This window comes from Blennius ocellaris (genome assembly GCF_963422515.1).
Source record: "Blennius ocellaris genome assembly, chromosome: 15".
NCBI lineage: Eukaryota > Metazoa > Chordata > Actinopteri > Blenniiformes > Blenniidae > Blennius > Blennius ocellaris.
In genome coordinates, this window is record NC_137664.1 from 3,131,814 (window position 1) to 3,155,896 (window position 24,083).

At 41.7% G+C, this 24,083-nt stretch overlaps 4 protein-coding genes across 7 annotated transcripts; 1 reads left to right on the plus strand and 3 right to left on the minus strand.

The window, feature by feature from the left end:
* Positions 1 to 442: 442 nt before the first annotated feature.
* kyat1 (kynurenine aminotransferase 1) lies at positions 443 to 7,147 on the minus strand. Its single transcript, XM_080510037.1, has 13 exons — positions 6,962 to 7,147; positions 6,803 to 6,861; positions 5,793 to 5,940; positions 5,543 to 5,692; positions 4,693 to 4,779; positions 3,842 to 3,964; positions 3,613 to 3,733; positions 3,454 to 3,530; positions 2,216 to 2,305; positions 1,347 to 1,533; positions 1,177 to 1,253; positions 815 to 901; positions 443 to 739 (listed from the first exon to the last, which is right to left on the minus strand). The coding sequence occupies exons 1-13, from the start codon at positions 7,025 to 7,027 to the stop codon at positions 680 to 682; spliced, it is 1,332 nt and encodes a 443-aa protein (XP_080366163.1). The 5' UTR covers positions 7,028 to 7,147; the 3' UTR covers positions 443 to 679.
* Positions 7,148 to 8,988: 1,841 nt separating this feature from the next.
* On the minus strand, positions 8,989 to 11,634 carry surf6 (surfeit 6). The gene is made up of 4 exons (XM_080510336.1): positions 11,443 to 11,634; positions 10,549 to 10,752; positions 9,871 to 9,950; positions 8,989 to 9,793 (listed from the first exon to the last, which is right to left on the minus strand). The coding sequence occupies exons 1-4, from the start codon at positions 11,528 to 11,530 to the stop codon at positions 9,098 to 9,100; spliced, it is 1,068 nt and encodes a 355-aa protein (XP_080366462.1). The 5' UTR covers positions 11,531 to 11,634; the 3' UTR covers positions 8,989 to 9,097.
* Positions 11,635 to 11,700: 66 nt separating this feature from the next.
* On the plus strand, positions 11,701 to 15,209 carry surf1 (SURF1 cytochrome c oxidase assembly factor). Of its 4 annotated transcripts, none has more exons than XM_080510129.1 (9): positions 11,701 to 11,854; positions 11,970 to 12,030; positions 12,900 to 13,027; positions 13,130 to 13,212; positions 13,387 to 13,578; positions 13,698 to 13,770; positions 14,660 to 14,839; positions 14,910 to 14,991; positions 15,072 to 15,209. In XM_080510129.1, the coding sequence occupies exons 1-8, from the start codon at positions 11,792 to 11,794 to the stop codon at positions 14,952 to 14,954; spliced, it is 825 nt and encodes a 274-aa protein (XP_080366255.1). In that variant the 5' UTR covers positions 11,701 to 11,791; the 3' UTR covers positions 14,955 to 14,991; positions 15,072 to 15,209. The 4 variants fall into 4 exon arrangements, with proteins under 4 accessions (XP_080366255.1, XP_080366254.1, XP_080366253.1 ...); XM_080510128.1 differs by having other exon boundaries at positions 14,677 to 14,839; XM_080510127.1 differs by having other exon boundaries at positions 14,660 to 14,991.
* Positions 15,210 to 15,687: 478 nt separating this feature from the next.
* Positions 15,688 to 18,522, minus strand: rpl7a (ribosomal protein L7a). The gene is made up of 8 exons (XM_080509711.1): positions 18,491 to 18,522; positions 17,487 to 17,607; positions 17,137 to 17,286; positions 16,757 to 16,897; positions 16,453 to 16,532; positions 16,100 to 16,230; positions 15,940 to 16,009; positions 15,688 to 15,829 (listed from the first exon to the last, which is right to left on the minus strand). The coding sequence occupies exons 1-8, from the start codon at positions 18,491 to 18,493 to the stop codon at positions 15,725 to 15,727; spliced, it is 801 nt and encodes a 266-aa protein (XP_080365837.1). The 5' UTR covers positions 18,494 to 18,522; the 3' UTR covers positions 15,688 to 15,724.
* Positions 18,523 to 24,083: the final 5,561 nt, after the last annotated feature.

A 24,083-nucleotide genomic window follows, 5' to 3' on the forward strand; every position in this document is an offset into this window, starting at 1 on the left:
GCTGCAGACATCGTCTCTTACTGTGAGCACGTGAAGACTATTGACTTCCGGGTCAAGCACGTGGGTGTTCACGTGACACATCCAGGCGCATAACAAAATAAAATAGTCAAATTAAATTCTAGAAAAATGTAATTCAACTAAATTCTCGAAAAATGTAATTCAACTAAATTCTTGAAAAAAGTAATTCAAGTAAATTCTAGGAAAAAGTAATTCAAGTAAATTCTAGAAAAAAAATATAATTCAATTAAATTCTAGAAAAATTTTATTCAATTAAATTCTAGAAAAAATACATTTAATTAAATTCTAGAAAAATTGTATTCAATTAAATTCTTTCTATTAAACAATTTGAAATTATATATATTTATAGTACATTTCTTTGATTCGCACTGCTTATATGAAGACTTAAATAAGACACTAAATTAAGACGAATACACACAAATGAATCATTTAAAAATCTTTATTTTAATCAAACACTGAATATAAATGAGAACAGTTGTATTTGCAGGTGAAACGTGAAGTGCAGTGGAGGGATATCATTTGACCGAAACAAAAAACAAAGTACTTGATCCATGTAGAGACACATCAGGAGGGACGTGGACCAAAGTAGTTAAAATAACTGTAAAATAAAAAAAAAAAAAGTGGATGGATTGATGAAATAACGCGTCACGTTTTGTTCACTTTACTCTCTTTGACTCCACTTTTTCAAGATGTCCGCAGCAGCGTCCAGTGTGGCGTCCTCCTATTGGACAGAACAAGTTTCAGTCGCAGGACTCAAAAAGAAGCGACTTCAAATTTGAACCCGGGATGAGTTTACCTTGACAAAACAGAAGCGGATGTATTTGTCAAACTCCTTGCTGTGCTCTGGGCTGTAGAACGCAGAGACCGGGATTGTAGCCAAACGCTGAGAAAAGAAAAAAAAAAAGGCTCCGATGAAGGATGTTAACTCTACAAATGTTAAGGAACATTTACCGCAAGATTTTTACAAGAACGACAGCAGTTAATTTAATACAAATGACTGATTTATGTCTAATTTTACATGCATGCAGTTGATTTTTGTTTTTAATCTTGAATGACGCTTCAATGTGCATAAGAGTGACTTTAATACTGTGAAACCAACTAATTTTCCCAAAACATCACAAATTGGATGCGTCAGGAAATGCGAATCGTTATATTTACCTTCTCTTTGACGAGCCATCGAACAAATCTGAAGTCACGTGGTTCATCCTCGGCGCTCTGGTCATTGAAATCCACCGCTGTCACATCAAGAAAAAAAAAAAAAAAAAAAAAAACGAGAGATTTTAATCTGCACAAGTGTACAAGATTTTGTTAAGATCTCCGTGGCTCACCGACGGACGAGATGTCGGCAATCATGAAATAGCCTCCCTCGGGCATGACGGGCTGCAGACCCACGCTCTGCAGGCACGACGCCAGCTTCTTCCTCTTGTGGTGGAGCGCCGCCGGCAGCTGCTGGAAGTAGCTCTCCGGAGTCCCGAACACTTTGTACTCCCTCTCAAATCCCTGAGCCACTGCCTCCTGCTCAGGAAACACATTTAAAGTCAAGTGTATGCATCGTCAGTCGAATACTGTCAAGCCACCGTGTGGCCGTGTGGTGTCTCGTGTGTTGTCTCTTAAAGAACGATGCGGAAATTTTTTTGCAGTCCGTCTTTGACCCGTGAACCTCCGTGCAACTTTTTGTAACCTTCATAAGATCCTTCTCAAAATAATTCAGCCTTTAAGAAGACGCCGTCTCCCTGATTCTTCTTCTGATTTTTTTTCAAATATACACCTCGTTATTAATTTGTAATTTAAAACCAGACAACACTTTCTCACATTCAGCCGTCACAAAAAAAGTAATAATAATAGATATTACAAATACTAAATAAGAGTGTTATACATACGTGTTCTGAATTATTAACAAGAAAAACTAAGAATAATTTACAATAAAAACACACATTATTATGAACATAAAATGTATATACTCACATTTATTTATATAAGCATAATTTCCCTTTTTTTGTCCTTGTTTCCCATTTTTCTTATTAGAGATGCTGCTCATCTTACTTCTCTTGTCTAACTGGAGGTGTTTAGTTGGTCATCTTATTTGCTTTAGTGCACAAAAGTTGCATAAAAGTGCAACATAAAATCTCTGGCATTCGTTCAATGTAGGTCTTACAGTTGCTATAATAATATTATTATTACTATAGGATGTGTTTACCTGAGCAGCAGTTGGACAGTGGTACACCGAGTTCTGGTGGATGATTTTCAAGTGCTTGAGGATGTTTCCAGAACCAATCGCCCAGCCAACCTAACCAGTCAAAGAAATCAGAGTGACACAGAACTGTGCAGCAGAGAGGAAACAGGCTGCGTCCTAATAGTCCCTCCTGTCCGCTTTCCTTAACTCCTTTAGGAAGTCTCCCGACACCTTTCCTAACTCCATTGGGAAGTCTCCTGACACCTATCCTTAACTCCATTGGGAAGTCTCCTAGCACCTTTCTTTAACTCCTTCAGGAAGTCTCCTGACACCTATCCTTAACTCCTTCAGGGAGTCTCTTGACACCTTTCCTTAACTCCTTTAGGGAGTCTCCCGACACCTTTCCTTAACTCCTTTAGGGAGTCTCCCGACACCTTTCCTTAACTCCTTCAGGAAGTCTCCCGACACCTTCCCTTAACTCCTTCAGGAAGTCTCCCGACACCTTCCCTTAACTCCTTCAGGAAGTCTCGACACCTTCCCTTAACTCCTTCAGGAAGTCTCGACACCTTCCCTAACTCCTTCAGGAAGTCTCGACACCTTCCCTAACTCCTTTAGGAAGTCTCGACACCTTCCCTAACTCCTTTAGGAAGTCTCGACACCTTCCCTAACTCCTTTAGGAAGTCTCCCGACACCTTTCCCAACTCCTTTAGGAAGTCTCCCGACACCTTTCCCAACTCCTTTAGGAAGTCTCCCGACACCTTTCCCAACTCCTTTAGGAAGTCTCCCGACACCTTTCCCAACTCCTTTAGGAAGTCTCCCGACACCTTTCCCAACTCCTTTAGGAAGTCTCCCGACACCTTTCCCAACTCCTTTAGGAAGTCTCCCGACACCTTTCCTAACTCCTTTAGGAAGTCTCCCGACACCTTTCCTAACTCCTTTAGGAAGTCTCCCGACACCTTTCCTAACTCCTTTAGGAAGTCTCCCGACACCTTTCCTTAACTCCTTTAGGAAGTCTCCTTACACCTTTCCTTAACTCCTATAGGAAGTCTCCTGACACCTTTCCTTAACTCCTATAGGAAGTCTCCTGACACCTTTCCTTAACTCCTTTACAAAGTCTCCTGACACCTTTCCTTAACTCCTTTACAAAGTCTCCTAACACCTTTCCTTAACCCTGTGCCGTCACCCAGGAGGTTTAAGGAAAGGTGGCTCGGCAAGGAGACAGGACGGATGTTTGGCGCCCCTCGACTTTATCTGCCCGTTACCTTCCAGCCGGTGGCGCTGAACGTCTTCCCGCCGCTGCCCACCGTCACGGTCCTCTCCCACATCCCGGGCAGGCTGGCTGTCACGGAAACAAAACGCATCGAGTCACGGCGAAGCCAGCCGTGCGCGCCGCGCCGGAGATCCCAACCGCGTTTTCCCACCGATCTTCACGTGCTTCGCCCCGTCGTACGTCAGCCACTCGTACACCTCGTCGCTGACGCACAGCAGGTCGTGCTTGATGCACAGGTCCGCGATCATCTGAAGCTCCTCGGTTTTATAAACCTGGGGGAATAGGGTGGGGAAAAAAAAAAGCATGTTTGCGTGATGCGACTCCTCACAAGTCGACGGTTTCGACCGGCAATGGCGAAGGCCGTGCGTCGCACGCCTCACCTTTCCCAGCGGGTTGTTGGGGGTGTTGATGACGACGGCTTTAGTGCGCGGAGTGATTTTGGCGGCCAGCTCCTCGGCAGAGAGAACCCAGTCGCCGCTGGACAGGACGGCGCCGCCCTCTCTCTGCGTCCATCGCAAACAACACGTACAAGAAGAAGAATCAAAAAATCAATCAATCAATCAATCAATCAAATTTTATTTGTATAGCCCTTTACAATAACCCAGTGGTACCCAAACTGCTTTACAGCAAAGCTATAAAAACAATGCATTAAGAAACAAACACAACAATAATACATAAAACACAGGTGCTGACTGTGGGAGGTGCAAAACAGAGCATACAGAATAAATACACTGCCCTAGACAAGAGTTAAAAGCAAACCTAAAAAAAAAAAAAAAAAAAAAAAAAAAAAAAAAAAAAAAGGTTTTCAGCTTTGATTTAAAAATGCTGAGATCAGTAGTGGTGCGAATGTCGGGGGGGGCAGTTTGTTCCACAGTCTGGGAGCAGCAACAGCAAAAGATCATCACCCCACTGTTTATATCTCCACCTTGGAATGTCTAAAAGAAGCTGACCTGAAGAACGCAGGGCCCTGCCAGGGTCACGTAGAGTTAAAATATCAGACAGGTAAGAGGGACCCAGGCCATTGATGGCCTTAAAAAACACAAACAGAAGTTTAAAATCAATTCTGAAACGAACTGGAAGCCAGTGGAGAGACGACAGCGCTGGGGTAACGTAGTCCAGTCGTGAGCTAATAAAAGCATGTGTTGCCTTCTCAAGATCCAAGAAGAAGAAGAAGAAAAAACAGTTTTCCGAGGAAGTCAAGGAAAAGACAGAGGTGCGTTCCACTACTCACCGGCCTCAGCGGCACGTACACCGCCTTTCCCCCGCTCATCGCCACCATCGGCTGGTAGCAGTCGAAGAACGGTTCCACGATTATTACCTGAAACGCGTTATTTACGTCACAAAGCCATAGTTTCTTTTTTTGTTCTTATTTTTCAGAAACCGGGTTCTCTGTTGAAATGTGAAGCAAAGAAAAATATGTTCAATACGGAGCCTTCACCATAACAAAATGAGCTATAATAAATACAAATAACTATATAGGATCTTAATAGTGACTGGACCGTGTTGTTTTTTTTAGTTAATTTACCACCAACAGTAGTAAATATGCAATTTTGGTCATTTTAATGCTTATTACCTTGTTGCCATCGGGTATGAAATAACTAATAAACTAATGTAAACCAACAAGTGAAGTAATTAAATGAAATCCAAGTAATTGTCAACGCAAGGCTCCCCCTCATTGGCTCGATGCGTTAGAAACAAATGCATGGAAACGCAATTTATTTTGGCAATACGGAGATTCCACCTGTCGATACACTGTGAAAACATTGTGCACACCTTGTTCCAAAAATCAATTCGAAATGGTGCCACATTTTATAAAAGATCAGGCACGCGTGGGATGAGCATGACCTGAATGTGGCTGCAGGCACATAAAAATGCAGACAAATTTAACGGGAATAATTTTTCAGTGGTATTTATTGATAGACAACATGTATTTTAAGAAAAACAACAACAAAAAACCCTGATTTCTTTACTTTATGCAAGTAAAAGGCTTAAAGGTTGAAGCATAGAGTTGACCACAAATACTGAAATTTGCCTATAGTTATTAATTTATTGAATAAAAAAAAAAATCATGACCTGCGTACCTCGTCTCCCTCATTGACCAGTGCCTGGAAGGTGCTGAAAAGCGCCTGGTACGCCCCGACGGTCACCAGGACGTCTTCAAACGGGTCGATGTCCCGTCCCACAATCCGACTGAAGAACTTCGCCAGGTTTCTGACAAGGGGCGGATGCCCCTGCGCAAAAAGGAGGCAAAACACGGGGAATCAAACACATTTTTTTAAACGACCACGAGCTTGGATTTATGAGAAACGTGCAGGGGGTGGGGGAACTCACAAAGGCCCGGGTGTACTGGTGCATCGACGGCCCGCCGCTGACGGCCCGACAGAAAGCCTCCTTCACGAACTCCGGAGGGGAGAAGTCAGGGAACCCCTGGCCGAGGTTCACCGCGTCGTAATCCGCCGCGAGCTGCGTGAACTCCACCCTTTTGCGGAACCACGGCGCAGGATTTATGCAACAGAAGCACGAGTACAAGTAGAACATGTGGGATTCAGACGAAAGGTACAGGAGATGCATAAGAACCGATCCATCTTCTGGAGAAGGAGTGCAGCTTAAGACTGTTGTTTTGTTTTTTTTAATTCAAATGATACATTATTATGGAGGAAATGAGCAGCAAATGTAAACAAAACAAAAACAAAAGAATCTATAACTGTTCACACAATTTCAACTGCAAAAAAGGAAATTACCCAGCATCTTGCAATCGCTTATTGTGATTGTTTTACTGACATTTCTTTAAATCCTCCCGCAATTAAAAAAAAAAATACAAAATACAAAATAATAATAATAAAAAAAAGAAAAATACTGTTCCCCGGAAACAAAGCCCGTTCTTCTGACTGTCTCATGCTTCCACTGTGGGTTGGCTTTTACATTTACTTTATCAAGTTAAAAAAAGTTACAATTTTATATTTTTTTTTAACGACTACTTAAAGTGTGGGGAGAAAAAGTGAGAGGAATTAATGTGTAAAGAAATATTAAAGGGAGACTAACCCAGTTTACATGACATGTCTGCAACTGGAGCCAGTTTAATTATAAATAGAAAGGACTTTAGTCCAAACTGGACCCGCTTCGCGTCTTTTCTTCCTCCAATCACGTGATCAGAATCACCTGCTTCTGAGACAGTCGACCGAACGCACAGCAATAACGCGCACTGACGCGTGCACGTTAGAATTCTCTCAATTCCGTCATCAATTATGAGACGAATCGTGTTAAATCCGACCCGCAGCCTAGTTTTTTTCCCCACTCATGCCTTTTGGTTTTGATTTCTTTAAATGAGGATTTATTCTCACCACACGTTCTTATCGACGCCCTCCGTCCTGCGCGCGTGAAGCTGCCTGGACATGGTTAACTGGAGGGAATATGACAAAATAAAACGTTGTTGTTGTTTTTTTTAATGAATTCAAAAAAATACACAAATGCATGCTTCCATAAAGATGATCGTTCCTCACCTTTGGATGGTTTGTAAATATATTGTGACGGATTGCGGGGAGATTGAGCGCCAGGTTGCGGATCATTCCCGTCTATGGGCGGATCATGGTGTCAGGACGCAGAAAGCGGCTCCATGAGCGTCTCTGAGCGGGTTTTTCTCACTTCGACTCGGTTGCCGAGGACTTTACAAGTTCTTGCAGCTTCCCTTTAACCTCTTCGGTGTTTTTTTTCTGCTTCCTGTGTGGGCGGAGCGAGGAAAAAACCGGAGAGGCGCGCCAATCCACCAGGGGGCGCACTTCTAATCAACTCATAAAAACTCAACTGTCAGAATTTAGCGTAATTTTGTGAATTTTGATTCAGGGAAAAATAAGGAATATGAGGGAGATGGCGTTCAATAAGTGCTTTCACATCACGTTTATTTACCAGTTTATTTTGTTTTGTGGTTATTTACTGAAGCACTAATAACATTAATAAAATAACAGGAGATAATTGTGTAATTAATTCAGAAAAACAGAACCGATTTTTTAATCCAGAAAACCATTGAAATTTTATTAATTTTGTTTCAGTTTTTTTGTTTCTGAATTGATTCAAAACAAAAAGTAAAGTAAAAAATTTTTGGTCATGTGAATGCAATACATTTAAGTTCATGAGTGGAAAACGTTTAAAAAAAACAACAACCAACAAATGCAGTCAAAGGCATATTTTTGAGTATGTTAAGCTTCCATTGTTTGCCTTTCTTGATATTGTCTTTTTAATGTTCAAAATAAAAAATACATTCCTTAATTTTTGTCACAACCAACTTTGTAAAATAAAAAAAAACAACTTTAAATCATACTGTTTAATGCATAAATTGATGACAGACACAGCTTTATTGTGCAATTTGTGCACAGAACAGAGAAATCAAGAGAATTAAATTTTAATTTGTGGTCAACTTGTATTTTGATCTTTAACAAATTTGCATGTTTTTTGATGTATTGAAATTTTGCTTATGTTTTCCTATATGTTTTTTTGCCCATTTTGTCCGGAGCCTTAACATACTGCGGCCTGGACAGTCTTGAAAAAGAGATTTTTAATATTAATTAGGATTTTTTTCATGGTAAAATAAAGGTTCACTAAAAGAATTTTAAAAAATGAATCACCCTCTGGCTTTGCAATGCTCTTTATTTAGTAGATTTAAATAATTAAGATAAAAAGGAAAGGGAAAAAAGACTGTAAAATCAACTGAAGTGAGTAGATATCTCTGAAAGTTGGTAGAAATCTCTTGGATTGACAATTTTTTTTTAAATAGATGAATATCATAAATACAATTAATCATCAGAAGAAAGAAAGAAATCGGAAATTGGGAAGGTTCCATTTCCCAGTTGAGAAACAAAATCACTTTTGACCAAGAACCTGCCTGTTTAAACTGATGATACAATAACAATTCCCTTCGGGTTTTTTTTTTTTAAACCTTTTATGATTTATTTTGATTTTATAGCTGCAGAATTGTCAAAACAAATGTGCACTAAAGGCACGTTAAATGTTTCCTCTTTAGTTTCAAAACTGGAGTTCGGGTCACATTGGAGAGAAAAAACCCACCACTTCTGAATGTTTTTTTTTACGTTCTGCATCTGATATCAAAGCTTTCCTGTCTGGCATTTCACAAAATAAAAGAGGCCACCGACAGTGTTTCAGGGTGAACGAGGAATCTTTAGTCTCTTCTGTTAAACTTTGCCACCAAACAAGGTTTTCTCCAAATCCTTAGATGTCATTTCACACTTAAAATAGTTTTTCACAACCTGGATCTTTGAGATCAGATGATAATTTTTAATTTTTAATTTTTTTAGAACTTTTAAGAAATCTCAACACAAAGCAGCAGGAAAAGTTCAAATTTAAATCCACACCAGCAAAACTTCGGGTCCACTTTCCGTGTTTCTTTAGTCATGTCTTCACCTCCGTCCCTCTGAGCTGCATTTGTTCTATTCGAAATCTTGAAATATTCATGTTTCAGGGCCGACAAAAAAACTTTTTTAGTATTTTTTATTACCTTTTATTATTGATCATGGAAAATTTCACATTACTGCTAAACAAGAACCAGAATGTAAAATCACATCACAGGCTTATTTTACTTATTAAAATATATTGTGATTTTTTGTTTTGTTTTTGTTTTTCTTGCTTCAAAGCGCAGCTTTTTTCAAGTCCCCGGGCAGAACGCGGCCCTTCTTCCGCGCCTTCTCCTTCTTCTTCTCCGACTTGACCCGCTTCTGCCTCTGGAGGTTCCTCCTCCTCTTGTCCTGCTGGTGCTGCATCTTCTCCACGACGGTGTCGCTGCGCTGGTCCCACTTCTTCTTCCGCTGGACGCGCCACTTCTCCTTCCTCCTCAGCGAGGCCCGCAGCAGGTCCTCGTCGTCCTTGATCTTCAGGCCCTCGGCCTTGTACAGCATGTTGGTCCACTTCATCTTCGTCTCCATCTCCTGGGCCTTCCCCTCGTCCTTCTCCCTCAGCTCCTCCAGCTTGGCCTTGCGCGCCTCCACCTGGCCGAGCAGCCGCTTGTAGTTCTTCCCCGTCAGCGGCGCCATCTGACCTTTGACCCCCCGCTTCTGGCTCTTCCTCTTCAGCGCGCCGTCCATGTACCGGTCCTCCACCGTCTCCACCTTGTTGAAGATGACGGCCGCCTCGTCCCTCTTGCTCGGGGCCGGGGCTTGCTCCTCCTCCGGCGTCTCGGCGACCTCGCTTTTTATCTCTTGGCCGCTCTGCTCGGCCAGCTTGCGCGCCACGAACTCCTTCCTCTTCCTCTTCTTGCGCTCCCGCTCCAGCTTCCGCTTCGCCCGCTTCGCCTGCACTTCCTCCGACAGCGCGTTCTTCGGCGCCCCCTGGCGGACGGCGGGGAGGGAATGAGATCAGCGCGTGTTCGGGTGCGTTTTAAGGATTTTGAGAGAACGGCGTCTACCTGCCCCCTGGACTCCTCGATCTTCTCGTGCAGCCTCCTGCGTAACACGTCGACCGTCGAGAAGCTGGAGACGTTTCCTCCTGAAGGGAAGGAAGAAGGGAACGGGAATTTGATTCGTGCACAGGTTTCCACACTACAGCTTATTGGCCAAGAGCTGGAAGTGGTTTGTTGAAAAAAAAAAAAAAAAAAAATCATGAAATACAGCCAACAGATTCCTTTATTGTATTTATTGTAATTTGGAGTCCTACCACTAGGTGGAGCGTTGCAACAAAACTGTTTTCAAGTGAAAACACAAACTGTTGGTTGCGTTTCATGGATCCGTTTACGACAGCGGTGCTCGGAGCCAACGAAAAGCACAACTTGTTGAAAATGGCTCTTAAAAAGGTGGAACTTTTTGAAACCGGTCCGTGGGAAATAGGAGAAAGACTTTATAACGATGCATTTTCATTTTCATGAAACGGCGTCACTTAAACACAGCAAAATGTTGCAACTGGTCACAAATAATAAAACTTTTTTCTTTTTTTTTTAGAAGAACCCACATTTCAGTTTATTAATAGTCAATCTGGATAACTCCATGTGCATTCATACGTCTACATGTTGCCATGGAAACATGAAATTCCCTATAATGCATCACGTTGACCTTTAGCTCTGCGCAGAGGAGACGCGGCCTGAACGTACCCTGACGTTTCTCTGCTGCCGCTCCGTTCACACCAGCGGGCTTGGCGGCGCCGTTTTTAGCTGCCGCAGGTTTTTCCTGAGACGCCGACGGCTTCTGTTGGGGTTTGGACGTCTTCACAGCAGCGGCATTGTCTTTACCGCCTTTGTTTTTACCTTTTGCCTTCTTCTTAGAAGGGTCGTTGTCGTTTCTACCTTTGAAAGGAACTACAGACACACACGTCTCATCATTAGTATTTGTAGAGAACAATGTGTACTACCAATATCCTGGTTATCAGCACTGTAAAGGTTAAATCCTTATTTAACGCCATAAGATAAAGTCCAAAGCACCAGAAACCTGTTTGTTCCATCACTTTTTAACACAAAAATAAACAGTAGCAGCTGATTTTAGGTATGTTTCTTCTGGTGCAGTTATCTGAGACTTTGTTTTTTGCTTTTAAATCCCACATTACCATCAATACCCCTTATAACTGATCCACTGCACCTCAAGGAGCCTAAAACAAGATTCAAGCCCCTCATAAAAAGGTTCAGTTTGACCAATGAGGATGCAAATGTCAAAATCAAATACATTTGACTGGAATTCTATTAGGTACACACAACATATAAAACATGTTACCAATATGTGCAATAAACTGATGGAACAAGACTGAGTGAACTGCTATGTACTGCAAATTCAACATGGCAATTTTAGAGATCAAATAAAGCATTCTAATTATAATTAATTTTTAAAAGCCATTATCTTGAAACATAAATGTAAAGACATCTAGTGTGTGGTTGCATTTATCCCGACAGTCATCGTTACAGCACCCGTGATCGTGCAGGTTGCGTCATAATAATAACAATAATAAATCTGCACTATTAAGCTGTGAAGGAACCAAAACAGCAGGCTTTTCTCACCGAACGGCCTCTTCTTTGGTTCCTGGTCGCGCTGAATGACTTTACTGGCGAGTTTCTGGATGTACGAGTCCTTCGAGGCCAAATCCATGACGGCAAAACAACAGATTCGTTTCCTTAAATTACAACAAAAAACAAAAACAACCCCACACAGATAGAAAATATATCAATACATTTCTCGACACACGTGCGTAAGACAGTGGGCGGAGCGGCAGTGAACCGGAAGTGGTCACACGGAAATGGGTCCCCCTCTGACAGGAAACATGTCGGTTACGTAGCTTGTTATGTAGTCGGTTATTTCTTCTTTCATTTCCACCCCACACAAGGTTTTCAGTCATATTGCGATCCAGACATGGCTCCTCTGAAGTCTCTGCTGGCTTTTTCCAGCAGGTTGCTACCGATTCTAAAGCAGCACGTGAGTGTTTGTTTCCTGTTTTATAACACACAAAGTAGAAATGTGTGAATGTCATTTCCAGCACTGAGTGCAGATCTGTGAATAGTTTGTTTGTTTGTTTGTTTTTCGTTTGCAGACTCGTGTTATTTACATGAAGAGGACGTTTCTTCTATCCAGACTCTTTAAACATACAGACGGTATGAAACTATATGTTTTATTTGTTCCATGTTTGGACCCATACGCGTAAAAGTGCAGAGAAAGGTTTAAAAAAAACAAAAACAAATACACAACACAGTAGGTTGAATGCGAATGTTGTGGGAAATATACAGTTGATTCAATTGCATTAAATTTCCTCATGTCACATTTGATTGGTTGGAGTCCGTCAGTATTTTGAATGTGCATTTTAAATCATGTAAAAATGAAATAAATTACTTAACTAAACTTACCAAACACTTATAGATAATGTAATCTGTGAGGCACAATGCATACTTCTGTTTTTTTGTTGTTGTTTTTTTACAACATCATCTTCAAATACTTAATGGGAGTAGAAATGTTTCGCACAATGAGTTGTTTGGCCAACATTTACTCTATTTAACAACTTTAAATCAGGAAAATACTATTATCACGTTACAATACAAATACTATCACTAAAATGCAGGCATTTCATACGAAATGTAAGTTTATTTGTATGAATTGCCGAGAGATACATTTGGAGTAGATGACAATTGAATTAACAAAAACAAGACATATGTGCACACACATGTTAAATGCAATTTGTGGAATCAAATTAAAATGTAAAAACGAATTACAACCATTTTTTTTTCAGAGAGGAAAGTGAAATCAGAAATGGTTTACTCATGGTGAAGTCGACAAAGAAGCTTTTTTTATTTGCCCGGCATATGGTTCTCCTTCGAGGTTGACAAAGTGCATGATCGCTATTCATTTAAGAATTATTCCAAGGCTTTATTCCTATTAATATGCCTATAAAATATCCTGTAAAAATGAGAATGCATATTGCTAAATACGACACACATATCCAGACACTGATCCGCCCGTACGTCTGCAGGCAGGCTCGTCACCCCGGGCAGAAGGTCCTGCTCCACGTGGGCCAAGGCAGAGAAGGAGGAAGACGGCTTCCTCAAATGGTTTCTGCTGCTCATCCCCGCCACCACGTTCGGCCTCGGCACCTGGCAGGTACGTCTCCGTCACAACTCCCTGGCCCGTTTCAAAATAAAAACGGTCACACTCCCCGTTGCACGTTTGCCGGGAGACCAACGCGTCCCCGCTTCTGCGCAGGTGAAACGGCGTCAGTGGAAGATGGAGCTGATCAGTGATCTCACACGACTGACGACCGCGGAGCCCGTTCCTCTCCCTGTCGAGTGAGTGACGAGTCACAATGGCAGATAACGGAAAGATGAGAAACGCCACGGGAGTTGACGGCCGTTTGGATTTGTCAACCCGAACGTTTTGTACTCGCGTGGATAATGTGCGATATTTACACCGGTGTGAGAGCCCCCCACCCCCCTTCACACGTTTCCTCCTTTCGTTCGCAGTCCCAGCGAGCTGAAAGAGCTGGAGTACCGGCGGGTGAGAGTGCGCGGGCGCTACGACCACACCAGGGAGCTGTACGTGTTGCCCCGCTCGCCGGTCGACCCCGAGAGGGAGGCCAGGGAGGCCGGCAGGCTGTCGTCGAGCGGAGAGACGGGCGCCAACGTCATCACGCCGTTCTACTGCACGGACCTCGGGTGAGGAGACCCAAAACGTCACCGCGGGGCGAGAGAGAGAGAGAGAGAGGGGGAGAGAGAGAGAGAGAGAACGATTAAACGGCCGATGTGGATAAACGGTGGTTGTTTTGTGTCCGAAGCATCACGATCCTGGTGAACAGAGGATACGTGCCCAGGCAGAAGATACGACCAGAGACCAGGCAGAAAGGACAGGTGAGTATTTCAGTCCAGGTGATATGAGGCGTTCTACTTCTGATGTGTTAAAAGCCCTCACACCATATATATGTCTATATGTTAAGACGCTAAACTGCATTTCGTTTGTATTTGTAATGACAATAAAGTTGAATCTAATCTAATATATATATATATATATATATTATTGTTATTTTTTTAAAGTCCCGGTTTTTAAATCTCGTCTGTGTAGTTGAGTCATCTCAATTACACAAAATGTGTATATCTCAGCATTTACACATGAAATTCCTCTTCTTTTTTTCCCCCTCTGACATTTAAAAATGTATGAAATGTTTCATAATTCTGCATGTTTTTTAAGAATGTAGCTTACTAGCTTACAAATATGTAAAAAAAAATAGAAATAGTAAATCAGAAAAATAAATCTTCAATTAAAACGAAGAAAAAAATAATATTTTTTTAAAAGATGAAATTATTAAAGTAGAAATAAATAAAATATATGAAATACTAAATAAATGCAGGATAAATATGTATTTCTAATGTATTGTGAATACCGCAACATCTTAACGTGAACAAAAGAAAAATACTATTTGTATACCTTTTAAAGAGTAAATGTGAGCCTTTGCAGTGTAATTCTTATGCACCTATGCTTTATATTTTTGAATTACAAATGAACATATATCTCTATATATACAGATTAATTACTATAACATTTTCCCATATACTGATTCGAAACACTAATGTCACACCAACAAATACCCAATATATATAAATATTGGCACAAGAATTAGGATACCTGAATTGAATACAATAAAAGCTGAAAAATAGTTCAAATTGCATTTTTCAAGCCTAAAAAACAAACTTTAAATGCCAGAAAACAAACGATCATTTCCTGTTTCACTCTCATAAGAAGTTGTGCTGCTGCTGCAGGTGGAGGATGAGATGGAGGTGGTGGGCGTGGTCCGACTCACGGAGGTCCGGAAACCTTTTGTTCCCAACAACGACGTGGAGAAGAACCACTGGCATTACCGCGACCTGGAGGCCATGTCCAGCACCACCGGAGCAGAGCCCATATTCATCGACGCCGACTACAGTGAGTTGCAGCTCCTCCTCCTCCGCCTCCTCCACACATCCATTACTAAAATGCATCCCGTGTCCTACAGGAAGCACGATTCCTGGTGGACCAATCGGTGGACAGACCAGAGTGACGCTCAGGAACGAACACATGCAGTACATCGTAACATGGTAGGTGGCGGCGTTTCCTCGTTTTGAGCAACGTTGAAGGACTGATCATAATCACTTTTTGCCTTTTCCCCTCCCTCTAGGTACGGCTTGTGCGCGGCGACCTCCTACATGTGGTACGCAAAGTTCATCAAGAAGATCAAACTGTGAGGCGTTGGGACGTACCGCAAAATATGTAAATACAGCTGCTGTGGAAAACCGAGGGAATAAATTAAGCTTTGTTGAATCACGTGATTGCAAGTGGTGATTTTTGGTTTTCGGACAAAGCAAAGTGAACTGGATTCTAGATTCTTTCTCAATGAAATCTCAACAAGATTGGATTTGGGAACAATTTCTGCATCAGATTATTTATGTGCTCAATGAATGATTAACCATCTTGTAGCTGTTCCATTATAAATCTATTAACTTGTGTTAAATCAGTGTAAAATCTACGCCAAAGCACTTCAGTGAAAAAGTCGACTCGCATGTAAATGCATCTTTTTACGAGATGAGCAGATTGTCTTTACATTTCCAAACTTTTAAATTGACCCGATTCAAATTGTTTGCTTTTTAAAAAATAGAACAGTATATTTAGTTTCACACACGACCCACCCACACGGACACACATTGAGATTATCCATCTTATTTCTTAAATTAATTCAGTATAAAGGGAAAAAAAAGAAATCGTAACAAATGTACCAGAAACCACAGAGTCACTCCTTTTAGGACATACATTTTTTTTTTAATTCCAAACAGTTTAACCAAGCTTGGTGGCCAGTTCCTTGGCCTTTGCCTTCTCCAGCTTGGTGATGCGGGCTGTGGACTTGGGGCCCATGATGCCGCCTCCCCAGTGACGACGGATCTGAAGAACAACAACAAAAACACACCCTCGTTGAAGCGACGAGTTCCAACAACGCAAAAAAGGCATCTGCGAGGATGGCGAGACCGCCACAACAGCAAAGCAATCCTCACCTCCTCGTATCTGTCGTTGTAGTTGGTCTTGATGGCTTCAACGAGCTTGGCGAGCGCACCCTTATCCTCACTGAGGCAGAAAACGAAGACATTAGATGAAGCCGCCAGGGTCTCGTTTTGCCTGATAATCTATGGTGTTCAGTCACAGACTGGGACTTACGGATTAGTCTGTGTGAAAGCCACCGAAGTGCAGGTCTTTCTGTGCACCAGTCTGCCCAGGCGAGCCTTTCCCTTGACGATGCAGTACGGGACGCCCATCTTGCGGCACAAAGCGGGCAGGAACACCACGAGCTGGAAGAGAACGGGTTTGTCACGTTAACGGGAGGCCGCCGCCGCGTTGACGACCGACTTCATAGCTATTCCTTGTGCGTGTTCTGCGGTCTCTGCTCAGGGTTAAAAAGCTCGTTTGTTTTGATCCACACAGACGATTCAGGTGAAGAAATTCAGACATCATTGCCAAGAGACCGCTTTCTGCATTCAATCGGACCAAACGCCAGAACAGGAGGATCTCACCTCAATTGGATCCACGTCATGGGCGATGATGACCAGCTGGGCCTTTTTGCTCTCCACCAGAGAGGTGACAGTGTTTATACCTGATGAGGGGTGAAATACAAGAGTGGGATTAACTTTGGATCAGCTGACAGTACCTAGAATGTTTCTTTTTTTTTTATATAACATGGCCAATGCTCAGGGTTAAAAAGCTCTTAAAAACATCAAGGCAAGTTTCAGGTGAAGAAATTCAAGACATCACTGCATCCAGGCCCAGGTTGATGACGCATTAACCTCGAAAAGTTGGGTCAATCTTTTGGACTCTCACCTGCACGGAGGACGGGAGGCCTCTTTGTAGGCGTGTCTCCCTTTCCGGCTGCCTTTTGCTCAGCGCGAGCGAGCAGCCTCTGCTTCTTCTCCTGCTTGGTCTCTGGCCTGTATTTGTGAGCCAGTTTGAACAGCTGTGTGGCTGAGGAGGAAGAGCACAATAAGAGATTCACCCAATGACCCGTGACTGCATCATTTAAGCGACAGCAACAGAATTCAAGCAAATGCATCAGTGATCTTGGTGGAAATGTCAACACTTCTTCAGATAGCAAATATTCTTTCACATCATCTGCATGGACCGCGGCACAGCGTGGACAAAAGAGAAACTGGCCAGGCTCCTCTTAAATTTAACTCTCACGCTCCAGACGTAGCTGATCTTACCGGTCTGGCGGTCCAGAGCCTGGGTGAACTGGTTGATTGCAGGGGGGACCTTCAAGCGCTTGTAGAGGATTGAACGCTGCCTCTGCAGGCGGATGTAACGGGGCCATTTCACAAAGCGGGTCAAATCACGCTTTGGCTGAATATCCTGGCCTGTGAATTAAAAACACATTTAAAAATCAGTCAAAATGCGGAGAGAACATTTTTTTTTTGCATATTTGAGTCATTTACTCTGCAGTGCATCAGCGATCTTGGTGGGAAATTGTCATCAGTGGTGTTTAAGATAGCAAATATTCGTTTACATCATCTGCACCATTTATTACGCAGACTTGAAAATACACAAGGAAACGTACCGATGCCGAAGTTCTTTGGCCTCTTCTCGAAGAGGGGGTTGACAACCTTCTTGGCCTCATGTTTCTTGGCCACAGAAGGGGCTGGTGCCACCTTCTTCCCCTTAGCCTTCTTTCCCTTAGGCTGTTGAGAAAGAGAGAAGACATGAATTAAGATTCAACGCCATTGTTTTGACTGTTTTGATGTACATTTAAAGCTGCAAACATATCGGAAGCAGGTCGAACCTTCAAGTACTAATTAAACAAGTGTGCTGACTTATCCAAACCGCAAGACTTGTGATCATGTCCTTGTCAATAAGCTGAAAATAATCCAAATGTACACCAACATACATGCCTTTACACCACTATGATAACTATGAACTCATCTAAATCCATCAATTGCCAGAACACAAGCCAGGATCAACCTCCATGCTGCTGCAGGGAAGGCATGCCAAGTTAGCAAGAGACGGCTATTAAAGCTTCGAACTTGCAAGTTGTTAACACATTGACTTAAGCCTTTTGAGTTGAATAAAACTCTAAACATGGTTTTGATACGAATTTTGTCCACAAACGGATCTGGAAAACAAACCGAGGCTCCGCTGAGGCCCATTCACTCATTAGCCACCGCTAGCATGTCAGCTAGCCGGACATACTCAATGGGATATACATTTAAAACAAGCGTTAAGTAGTCGAACGAGTCAAAGCAGTTAAGTTAAATTAAATCAGACTGTAGAAAGCGAAGTGTAAGTTACGTCAAAGAAGAAGAAATACTCCAAAAATCCAGCGTGTTCACGCGAGTTAGCCTTTAGCTTCGCATCGCACCTCGTACCGGCTACACTTCACTCACGTCGGCCAAGTTTTCACCAAAAAACACCAATCATCAAGATACAATATCAACATTAAGTCCTCGCACAAGCGCTAACGCATCAGTAGAGATATTCTACGGTGTTACAAGAGACGGGGATAGAAGGATGGAGGCAGATATACGAGGCAGATTATTCCCCCAGAAGAATCTGTTCTGTACCCACCATGTCGGTTCAGGCAGAAAGGAAGGGCAAAGGATTGTGGGTAACGGAAATACCGCGAGGTTTGCAGCGTGATTACGTGTCTCCTCCTCAACGACACTGCAGACACACAACTTTTTCATTTATACATTCTAGTAAACACAAGCATATATATATATATATATATATATATATATATGTGTGTGTGTGTGTCTTTCCTCTGTTTTTCATTCCTCTAATAAATTTCAGCAGCTTTTAAATATCCGTTCTGAGTATGGGTTGAAATTTGATGTAAAATATAATGCCAAAAAGTGCACAATTCTGATTTGGAGATCTAAGGAGGACAAGGATCTCAATTTCCCTCATATTTACCTGTAAGGACAGAAACTGACTGTCAGTAGCAAAAATAAAAAATATCCTGGAACATCTCGTCACTGATAAAATGTGTGTTCATGGTGATCTGTATAGACAACACTGTATGCTGTATATTCAAGCCAACATGCCAGCAAGGACATGTTCTATGTGCTCTGATAATGTGAAAATTACTGTCTCAGGGGTCTCCAACTCCGGTCCTGGATGGCCCCTGTTCTGCATGTTATAGTTCTCTCCCTGCTTCAGCATGCCTGAATCACATGATGACATCATCATCAGCACCAAGCTCCTCATTGCAATCAGGTGTGTTGCAACAGGGTGAGCGCTAAAACATGGAGGACAGGGGCCCTCAAGGACCAAGGTTGGATACCCCTGTATTGTACTCCCTTGTAAACCACTGCATGTGGATTTAATATAGAAAATGAAGCCTATGACGATTCAATGTGGTGTACAATGATGCTACAAGGATCCTGCTGATAAAACCTTGCTGGAAAAGTGCAAGTGACATGTTCTGTCAACTTTTGTTCTGTCGACTTTTCAAGCTCTCATGAGGAATCCTCTCATTGAGGATTCTCAGAACACTATTATAGTGCTGCTGACGAACCCCAGGCAGAGTACTGTAAAATGCCAGTCATCCTTGTGGAGTCTTTTATAAATAGGGCGATATTTTACTTGTCTGTGATTGTTCTATTTCTGATATTTTTATGCCGTTTTATTCTCAATTCCAGGTTTTCAGTTTTGTGGTCGAGTAATCCATGAACGAGTTGTCCGTGGATGAGTCGTCGGCACACCCATGTAATGCTACATATAAGCTAGCCTCAGTTAACCACGGAGCATCAACATACCAGCCGTTCCCGACAGACAAAGTTAGCCACACAGCTGTCTGGGAATTATTGTTTCTGTGATTTAAACAGTATTAATCACCAACTGTAGACAAGATGCAGAATCAGTTGATATTTTACATTGACAATGTGATCATCAAACTCCTGTTGATGATTAAAACCTTTATGAAAGTAGTGATCTCATATAAAGACACAACATCAACACAGAGTGCAGAATAAATATCTCAGCCAAGTGGTTCAGTCATTTCTGCCATACGACACACATCTATTGAATAACTGTACAAACTATTGTTGTAGTACCTTGTGCTCTCATTCCTGGTCTTACATCCACAGCTGGATGACTCCTCCAGATGTTTGTGGGATTTTAAGGCACAACCAACATGCAGCCAGCCTTTGCAAAGTTTGCACTGCATCCTTTCCAGCATTTCTGTGTCTGGATTAAAAAACCCTGCAAAACAAGAGATGTATTCACATTATTTTTGTTTAATTTAATTTAAAATAGAAGATTGCTCTTGAAAAAAGAGCAAGTCAATCATCATCATTTATATTTGTTATAACTTTCTGTTCACTTTACTGTGTTGATTTCACTGCAGTGTTTACATTATTTAACTTTTTATACTTCTCTTAACTTATAATATTCAAAGCCTGTATATATGTTATGTCAATTATTTCTATTGTTAGTGTGTGAATTTTTTTTTAAAATGCAGATGTGAAGAGAAATGCAATTTCAGTTCTCTATATGTGTGGCACAGACATAAACATTTAACTTTATTGACAAACATCTAAATGATTCATTGCATTATGTTATACATTTGATTTAAAATTTCTCTCATAACCTTTAATAATTTTCTCATGTGAATGCACTGATAAAAAGTTTCATCCCAGACAGATGCTTCCTATTAAGATGCCTGATTATAATAAATTAATTATTAGTCACATTTTAGTGACCGAGGATGAATATTAATGTAATTTTACACATAAAGACACATAGTGACATAGTGACAAAGTTACTACAGAAAGTTTTTACAAGGCAGGAAATGACAGTTAATACACCAAAACAAGGCACGAGGATAGAAAGAGCAACTTAAACGTTCATTGCTCCTAACTTAACCACAAAACTCCTCCTCCTCTCATTAACAGTGATAAACTACTGCTTCTTATCAGAGCAGGATGATCGTTTCTATATAGACAACAAGGCAAATCTTTACCTTATGAGAAGACAATCCTCCTTCTGTTGACATACGAAAGACTGGAAATAAGAAACGATTAATGTGCGTCTTTTCAGCAAATGATTTCTTTTGGCGTCATATCTGGCGAGTGGGTCCCGCTACGCCACTTCCCAAGTGTTTATGTCGTCTACGTACCTCCTGCATGTTCGGTCGGAACGTAACTGACTGTGTGTGTCGGCCTCCATAAATGTAATTCCCTACGTCAGGACTATTCAACTATATTTTTGGGAGGGCCACATTTTCAGAAAGCTTTTCAGGGCCGGACAATTCCCTGAGCTATTATTCCCGATCTCAACCTGACACAATGCTCTGCCACATTCAAAAGTGTTTTATTTTGGTACATGGGAAAAAAAAGCACAAATCACTGACTTTATACACATCATACTGTTTTTGTTTTGGAACAAAGGCTGCTACAGCCCCATAAACACATATTTGAAACATCTGAAAGATTATGTATGTCTTTCTGTATAATTTTGTAAATTCTGACATCTCTACTTGTAATACAAATCCCTTTCTTTCAAGCATTTTAAAATGTCTTTCTTTTTTTTAATACAAAAAAAAAAAAAAAAGTAAACAGAACTGATCTGTGGGCCGGTCTGATGTCATCCGCGGGCCGGAGTTGGCCCGTGGGGCGCGAGTTGAATAGGCCTGCCCTACGTTTTCAGGCCCTTCCTGTATGTCGCCTATGTGAACGTCACTTCCATTGCGTAATTTTGCGTCATTTCCGGTCACGCATTTGCCTCGCACGATTTCAAGATGGCGGGGACCTGTAGATAAGTACGGCGGCGCCCATCTTGGATTTCTCCAATGACATCTCTTGAAAAATTGACCAGCCGCCAGACGACTTCCTCACTTGGGTTCAACAGCAGTTGGCATCAGCGAAGTTGCACTTCCGCCATCTGCTGGTTCCAGCTAGTCTAGACCATTCCCACCGTGAAAAGAGAGAGAGCGAAAGAGAGAGAGAGAGAGAGAGAGCGAGCGAAGGAGAGAGAGAGAGAGAGAGAGAGAGAGAGAGAGAGAGAGAGAGAGAGAGCGAGCAAGAAAAGGCTTTCAAGAAGATGTCATTAATTGATGATGTCATCCTTCAGGCGGATGTGATGTCATCCTTTGATGTTACCCTTCAGGAAGATTTGAGGTTATCGTATGAAAACATCCTTCATGACGACATCCATGTCATCCTTTGATGTCACCCTTCAGGAGGACTTTGACATACTTCAAAGGGTGTCAGAGATAGAACGTGGAACCGCTGATAACAGTTTAAAAAAGCAGCAAATTAGAAATTAGAGGAATATCAAGACAGAAAACATGAACACGACTGGAGAACCCATAAGAAGTGTCCCAGGACATTTTAACATCGACAGCAATTATATGCATTCAGATTTGAGCTCAGATGAGCGTTTACATCTTAGTTCACTTCAGAGCTCTCACAGCAGTTCAGATGTGTCTTCATGTGGACAGACAGTCGGGGACCTCTACGACCCAGTGTCCTACTCTGTTATTCAAATCTTGGGTTCAGGTACATATGGCACAGTGTTCAAGTGCATCAACCTAGGGACAGAAAAGGCTGTGGCTGTGAAGGCAACAAATAATCCCGCATTCAGTCTGAAGCGTGAGGTATAACAAACATTATTTTACATTTGCACAAATTCTGCTTTATGAAAGACAGCAATGGTCCAACTATTAGAGTCTGGGTCTATTAGTTTTGTTGATCATTGAGTTTGTTCAGGTCACTGATTAAAAGTATCATGTCATTGCAGGCGGAAATCATGAAAACACTCATGTCTGCGAAGTTGGACGAGGCCAACATTGTCAAATATCAAGGAGAATTGCTTGATGATGGACAGCTGATTCTGGAGTTTGAAGCTCTGGATGAGACTTTACAAACCATCATCAATAGAGCTGACAAACTCATGACCCTGGAATACATCCGTAATGTGACCCAGCAGCTTGCTGTGGCTCTTGATGGACTGAAGAGGGTTGGTGTGATCCATGGTCATCTGAGCCTGGACAACGTCATGGTGGTGGATAAAGAGGTTCAGCCACTCAAGGTCAAGCTTATTGACTTTGGTGGGGCCTTGTTTACACATGAAACCTACGCAATAAAAAACTGCGACTTGCATGAATACAGGTAAGAATTGATGAGATTGCCACGATGGTATCTCCCACTGTGGGTTCCTCACTCACATTGATGTGATTCTGTTTGTCACTGTTCAGTTTTCACTTTTTCAGTTAATCTGACAGTAAATCTAATATCATTCCTATTTTCTTTCTTCCTTCACAGCGCACCAGAACTATTCTTTGGACTGCCCTTCTCGGAGGCCATTGACATCTGGTCGTTGGGTGTCTTGGTGGTCAACTTGCTCACTTTTTATTTTCCTTTCCCTGGCAAGAGTGACCACGAAGCAGTACGTATTTTACTACATGCATGCATTATTGTTAAAAGGAAGTTGGCATGTCTAAAGTGGAGGACTTGATATGCAGTAGCTCTCTGCCTCTGCTATTAGTCTTTGTTGAAAACGCAACTATAATTCCCCTTTCTGATAAATCCTTTATAAGTAGTTCATTTTAGGACACCATGGGATAGTTATAATACCACACTTAGATGCATTTGGTTGTCATGTTTAAGAAGCAATAAGACGAATATTAGAGTGTATAACTGAAGTAAAGTTAGCATTATTATTGCAAGTAGTCACACCTCAGAGGGGATGAGTGGCAGTTCACATCTTCCACCAGCTTCTAAAGCGATGAGTCAGGAAGTGAAATGATTTGGCTTCAAAACGAGGACAGAATTATATTTACACTTTAATGGGTTACAATCTCTCCTGAGGTTTCTTTGCTACGCTGGTCAGTGAAAGAAAGAGGATTCAAATTGATTCCAAAATGATTACAATTTGAGGCCATCTGAGTCGCGTGATCATCTCAGAGTGCACTTCAATGACAATGAAATTGTTCTTAACCTTTATTGAAAAGCAATTCACATTTGCTTTTCAAATTAGTTTATTTTTCTACAGCAAATTTCAGTTTTCTATTGTTGCAGAGAGAGAGATTGTTGTGTATGTCCCATTATGCTCAACGACTATTTTAATGTTCAACAGCCAATGCACATTTGACAGTCCAAGTACTTTGCTTTACGAGATCAAATTTTAAAGCCACATTTTGTTTGCAGTTGCAAAG